The sequence below is a fragment of the Pelobates fuscus genome, chromosome 5 (genome assembly GCF_036172605.1).
Source record: "Pelobates fuscus isolate aPelFus1 chromosome 5, aPelFus1.pri, whole genome shotgun sequence".
Taxonomy (NCBI): Eukaryota; Metazoa; Chordata; class Amphibia; order Anura; family Pelobatidae; genus Pelobates; species Pelobates fuscus.
The window spans coordinates 355,794,967-355,802,109 of NC_086321.1; the positions used below are offsets into that span (position 1 = coordinate 355,794,967).

General features: G+C 40.4%; 1 protein-coding gene across 1 annotated transcript; it reads right to left on the minus strand.

Annotated features, from left to right (window-relative positions):
• Positions 1-211: 211 nt before the first annotated feature.
• Positions 212-6,162, minus strand: NDUFA11 (NADH:ubiquinone oxidoreductase subunit A11). The gene is made up of 4 exons (XM_063455977.1): positions 6,045-6,162; positions 5,367-5,459; positions 2,744-2,866; positions 212-458 (listed from the first exon to the last, which is right to left on the minus strand). Exons 1-4 carry the CDS (start codon positions 6,121-6,123, stop codon positions 343-345), a joined length of 411 nt encoding a protein of 136 aa, XP_063312047.1. The 5' UTR covers positions 6,124-6,162; the 3' UTR covers positions 212-342.
• Between the last annotated feature and the right edge of the window lie 981 nt (positions 6,163-7,143).

Consider the following 7,143-nt stretch of genomic DNA (forward strand, 5'->3'; position numbering starts at 1 on the left):
AATAAGGGCTCAACGCGCAAGAGCACGTGTAATCCCAACCATGCTTGCCTCTCATAAACGTACAATTTAACATTCTGAATCCCCACATTTAACCATGTGTACAGCCAGTTAATACATCATTATACTGTGCAGGTTGTGTCTTGTGCAGAATGTTTATTTGTTCTAAATAGACTACTGGGCAGCTACAGTGCAATGTTGTAAAATGTCTGACTTGAAATTTCTTCTGCCTTTTAATGTCGGGGTACATTTCATGATATGAGCAACCTAGCATAGAGAGATAATTACACGTGATCTAAATATATAAAGGGCTTTATTTTGTTATTTTACAGGAGAGAAGGATGGTCACAGTTTGGGCTCAGATGGGAGGAATACCCAGCCTTCCTTCTTGCCAATCTTTGCTATGGCAGCGATTGTTCCAAGAGCAAGACATGCAGTGGTCCCAGTCATGTAGTTGTGAGCTGTGAAGAGAAAGACAGTATTTTCACACACACAAACCTAGTTCCGATAATGCATGAAAAAGAAAAAAAAAAAAAAACACTGCCACTTGACATCTCTTGCTTTATATAGCACGCTGGGCTTGAACAGCATTTACTATATTTATAATCTCGCAGTGTAGATTAGTAATTTCTCTACCAAACTAGTTCTCAGAACTAAAAAAAAATAAGTCACATTCTGTATTGTTAAAAACCAGGATGAACGTACTAATACACTAAATGCATACACATCTCAGAGCCAGGATATGGGTTCTGATTGGAGTAATCATTTTATTTCAATGTTATAACTTTTTCCAGAACCCTATTGTTAACAAGCAGCATCATTATCTACATGTTTTGTTATCATATTCTAAAAGTTAGCTATTATTTGCTGCCTGTTTGGTCATACTAAACATGTCATTTTGTGTCTTTCCCATGGAACTTATCACATTTGCTTAAAAGGTTACCCTCAACACTTTTCGGTTTAAAATGCCTTACTGGGCACTATTAATTAGGTCCCCTACATCAGTTATGCAGGAACCTGGGGAAAAGTAAAAAAAATAAAAAAAAAAGTTTTTACTTACCTGGAACCCCCTTTACAGGCACTGCCTACAAGGTGAAGCTCAATATGTCCGTTGCCAAGATGCACATGGATGTATTTTATGCACAGAATTGACTTTAGGTAACTTGGAAAAGATTTCTGCTCTGCAAGGAGTGTAACTAGCCCCCAATACACAAGTGCTGATTACTCAGTACGTGCAGTGTTTTAAGGTAAATCACTGAACATACATACCACTACCACCATGAACCCTTCAAACTCTTTAACTGCTTAATTTCAAAAGGTTTGGCACATACCCATAAAACATGAAAGGCAAATTATTAGCGTTCTTCACTAAAGTGACAATTCAAAGTGAATTTCAAACTTAAGGTCAAAATTCTTTAAGTCGGCTAGGCTTTCTCTTTGGATACTCTAGTCCTAAATTTGAAATTCACTTGGAATTCTCACTTTACTAAAAGATAACCCTGCAAGTGTCAGAAAGTGAAAACCATAACCATCAATGTAATGCAACAGAAGTTTAATCTTTGCCACATCATCATGGGTTTACAATACATGGATCATTTAGGAGTCCCACTTTTTGTCTCAGAGTACAAGACAATTTGGAGGGATATTTTTGCCAATGCGAGAGCAGTTCTGCAGGCCTAGTTGGTTGTATCAGGTCTGTGTATACATACACTGCTCTGCAATACCCCTTTCTCAATGAGGACATCCCCAGTGCCCACAGGAATGTGCATGTTTGAGGCCATGCATCTCGTGGTCTTCGTTTTACAACGCTGTCAATTATACATACCGTATTTATCAGCGTATAACACGCACTTTTTCTCCCTGAAAATAGGGAGAAAATCATGGGTGCGTGTTATACGCCGATATCCTACATTTACTTACCTGTCTTGAAGCGTGGGCCGGCTTCACAGCGCGCACCGCGGTACTGGAACTTAAATTTCAGGTTCCGGTTTCCGGAGGGACTGAAAGGAAGTGTGCACACAATGTGCACACTTCCTTTCAGTCCCGCCGGAAACCGGAACCTGAAATTGAAGTTCCAGTACCGCGGTGCGCGCTGTGAAGCCGGCCCACGCTTCAAGACAGGTAAGTAAATATGGGACAGAGGGAAAGTGCACTAGGGGACACTATGGTAGGGGGGGACACTATGGGAGGGGGGTGGATAATACTATGGAAGGGGGGGGGGACAGAATACTATGGGATGAGGGGGGAGAGACAGAATACTATGGGATGAGGGGGGAGAGAATACTATGGGATGAGGGGGGAGAGAATACTATGGGATGAGGGGGGAGAGAATACTATGGGATGAGGGGGGAGAGAATACTATGGGATGAGGGGGGAGAGAATACTATGGGATGAGGGGGGAGAGAATACTATGGGAGGGGGGGGGGAGAGAATACTATGGGATGAGGGGGGAGAGAATACTATGGGATGAGGGGGGAGAGAATACTATGGGATGAGGGGGGAGAGAATACTATGGGAGGGGGGGGGGGGAGAGAATACTATGGGAGGGGGGGGGGGAGAGAATACTATGGGATGAGGGGGGGGGGGGGGAATACTATGGGAGGGGTGGAAATTTCCTGGAATTTCCTTCTGAAAATGAGGTGCGTGTTATACTATAGGTGCAAGGCTATCTAATCAGACATAACGTTTGTAGATGACATTTGTTGTTTAAGACCCTATTCCAACGGCATACACTACATATACTTACTTTTAACCCCCAAAAAGATGCCTGAAGCACAGCCTCCGACAAAGTAATTCAATGGGTCTTCTGGTTTATTCCGAATCTGAGCACTAAGACAGGTGGTTATTCCAAAGATGGCACCAAGTGATGCTAAATTAAATTTTAAAAATTAAATAAAAAGAAAGGTTGTTAATTCAAAGTAATTAAAATATTAAGTCACAGTAGCCAAACTCTAAAATATCAGTCATATGACCTTTTTGCCACTTTATCTTAAAGGGATATTCCAGTCACCTTAACAATGTAATCTAAATATAGTTATTATAGTGCCAACAGGCCCCCTGGCACACTCTTACCTTGAGGGGTTAAACAGTTCTTGAATGGGGAGCTTAGAGCATCAGCTGATGACTTTAGCCAATCAGCAGAGCCCCTACACGGCAGCACTCCATGCTTCCTGAAACTCAGATTCAGAAGTCTGATGCCCCCGGGGTCCTTGAGATCCGCGCTGGAGGCTACCTTTGCGGTTTTACTGTTAAACTCCTTATGGTAAGATTGCACCCGGGGGCCTCTTGGCACCATAATAACTTCATTTATATGACCTTTTAAATATGGTGCTAGATATTATAAGTTAGGAAAATAAATAATCTGAGAGTATTTTAAAAATTGCGTTAACAATCTGCTGTCAAAATAATTACCCACAATCTAAACATTTAAAATGTAAAAAGCAGACTACTTGCCTTTTTGCTGAATGTAAAGTTTATAAATTACTGTTGTAAATGCAGATCAAGCTGCAACCAAAAGTATCCTTAAACCTCTAAGATTCACTCCCACCCCCAAATTCACAGAACAAAAAAAAAAACTGCCTGCCTGATGTTGGGCAATATTCCATACCAATGTACATATAACAAAGAAACAGTATAGCATTAGAAATACAGGCCTGTGCCCTAGTCCATAGTTAAATTAGAGACCCCATCTATCACCAGTCTCAGTGCTGCTTCCCACTCTCCCCTCCTGCAACGTTAATAGACAGGTGTCACTCTCTAGTCAATGCTCCTCATAGGAGGCGTATTGAGGACTGATGCACATGCATAGTTAGCGTGCCACTTCCAATCAAGTGCTTCTATTAGGAAAGCATTGATTTGAATGCTTTCCTATTTTGGTACACTTGGCTACGACGGGAGTTTCACTTGGTCGTTGTAGAGGAAGTGCCACTAATGGCGGTCAGGAAGATGGCCACTAGAGACGTGTTTCGCCCTGTAATATAAACATTGCAGTCTCTACAAAAGTGCAATGGATTACATTGCACGGTTAAAACTACAGGACCATTACACCCAGACCACTTCAATGAACTGGTCTGAGTGTATTAACATCAAAACTATATGGCAAAAGAATTAATTATGCATTGCGCTAGCAAAATATGAATTTAAGGAAAAAATTTTGAGAGATGGAGGAAGGATCACATTTTTTTTAATTAACTCTTCGCATAGACACAGGTCTGTACCCACAACAGAGTAACAAGGAGGAGCGGGACAATCATCCTATAAGTATTCCCCTTAACAAGCATGTCTCAAACTTGTTAAGGGAATATAGAAGCATCCTGACAGAGAGATGTCAGTCTGCTGTGACACTGATGGACTAGCAATGAAGTCATTGTGATGTGTGAGAGCCAATCATAGCAGAAAGTATAGTGAGCAAGTTGGACTAAACAGTGGGAGTTACAGTAATGTACCGTCCATATACCTCCAACTGCAGCAGTGTCGGCTGGCAAGCAAGTATAACTTCAAACGCTCCTAAAAACAGCTAAATATACAACTTCTCTTTAAGATAAAATTATATATTTCTCACTTTAGGAGTCTTTATGCATTAAGGTGAACATTATTTAAACCAATTTCAAAGTATTTCTTAGATAAATGTCCATTTACTACAAGTCACTTTGTGTTTAGAATGATCGTCTTGCACATTTAAAAGCATTGCAACCACTGCTCATCACTCCGATCCACATTAGTTTAGGGGTACCCGCACACAAGAGGCTGATGACCATATCTACAGGTGATACTTAAAAAATTTGAATATCGTGCAAAAGTTCATTTATTTCAGTATTGCAACGTAAAAGGGGAAACTAATATGAGACAGACGCATTACATGCAAAGCCAGATAGTTCAAGCCTTGATTTGTCATAAGTGCGATGATTATGGTTTGCAGCTCATGAAAACCCCAAATCCACAATCTCAGTAAATTAGAATATTACATGCAGTCAATAAAACGAGGAGTGTACATAGAACAATATCGGACCTCAGAAAAGTATAAGCATGCATATGGACTCAGTACTTGGTTTGGGTCCCTTTTGCAGCAATTACTGCCTCAATGCGGCGTGGCATGGAAGCTATCAGTCTGTGGCACTGCTGAGGTGTTATGGAAGACCAGTGCGTGGATTACAATTTTAGCATAACGCATTATGTCTCCACTACTATTAAAGTAATATTTGAATGCTATGATTGCATTAAAGCAACCGCATATGTATTATTTGTTTCTGCTTCAAACAAAACCTTTACAATTGTAATTGATATAGTACCTATGAGCAGGGTTTTTTTTTTTTTTTTATATAATTAATCGGTATTAATTGTATTCGTTTTATAGAGAAACTACTTCTTACCCATTGTGAGTGTTCCCATCGTCGCTCTTTGAACTCCCTGCAAAGCCGTCTTAGGCTGAAATGCCACAATGTGATATGCAGACCCAATGAGACCTAAAATAATTTAGGTAATTAATATGCAAAATATACACGGACTTTCAATACAGAAAAAGATGTTGAAATGATGTTCAAAATACATTCCACACAAACTGCCCTAATATCAGAGCCGTTAAACAACATTCCATTTTTTTTAAATTGGATATATTATGTGAATTTTGAACATTAGAATGATTTCTTCCAACTCCCTTAACAGCTGAATTTTGCTAAAACAGAAAATCGCTATATAGCAATTCTATTTTATCTTTAGGAATTGACCTACCCATAGGACTGGGCCCACTTACCTGCTTCCTACACTGTGCAAAGCTTTTATATTCACTAATTCCAGAAATAAATGGTAATTTTAGTACTTGGTATCAGCCACAATGGCCACTGCAGATTATTGCATTTAACATATAGCAGACTAAGTGCATATATTTTGTCCTCACACTAATCCTATTCGAGATATATAACATATAAACCCTGTAACCAGTCACCGTGTGAATATTTAACCTGTTATTAGTGTAACCACAGGCTCCTCCTATGGATATAAACATTATAAATACATTATAAACGGCCCAGGGTCTCCTGTGTTACACATACCTATAGTTGCCCCCAGCTTTGTGGTTAGCCAGGTTTTTTGGACACATTCTGTCCCCTCTTCTATGTCCCAGTACCCCATCTTCCTGCAGACACCAAGGACAATGTCTCCTCCCTTATGACGACTGACGCCCGTCGCTTTGGTTGGCAACGTGACCTCATGTGCCGAGCCGGCGCCATCTTGTGGATGTCAGCGTGTGCTCTCACCTTTGTGTTTTAAAATGGGAAACAAAAATCTACAATTCTACAATTCTAAAACAAAACAGTTGCTTGGGAATGAGCACTATGACAGTTTTCAATATGGGTCTGATGGTAGTGTTTTACAGGATTTATCAAAGCTAGGAAATACAAAATTTAGGGTTAGTCACTAAAGAAAGAATTAAAAGTGAATTTCTAACTTAAGGCAAGCGTAGCCAAATTTTCCAGTTTGTCTGTTTTTTTACCTAAAATTTGAAATTTTGATTTTAGTGAACAAACCCTGTAAGACGTTTGATTGACATCTATTCGGTAAACCGTGAGCTCTGGTGACCAGAGAACTGACTTACAAAATGGAGATTGAAATTAAGAAGGTTGGAAATGAACAGATTTTGCCCAGGAGTCCTTCCATTCACAACACGGGATGAATGGTATAAACTGATAGCAACAATATGTGGCCTCTGTCAGTTTGCGCACAGTTTAGTGAACTGTTTTCCTATGTTGTGTGCAATAGTATTTGTCCACCTAACACAAATCTTAAAGGGGCACTTCAGGCACCACAACTACTACAGCGTGCTGTAGTGGTTATAGTGCCCATTGTGCATTGGCGCTCTCCTGGCAATATATCTGAGCAGGTCCACCACCATGCTTGTTGGCTGAGAACGGGCTGTAGCCGTGAGTCGCGGGTAAGTTCTGAAACAGTGTGGCATATTACATTGGTACGGCACCAGGACACTCTTGGCACGATAAACACTATAGCGGGCTGTGATGGTTATGGTGCTTGGAGCATTATAAAATAAAATTGCTGTTTGGTGGCCCAACCCAATAAGTGTTCGCAGCAGGATTAACAGATCTACAGGGTTGACTTTTGCAAGTCGCTGCAGTTATAAGTCATTGCCAGTCATGC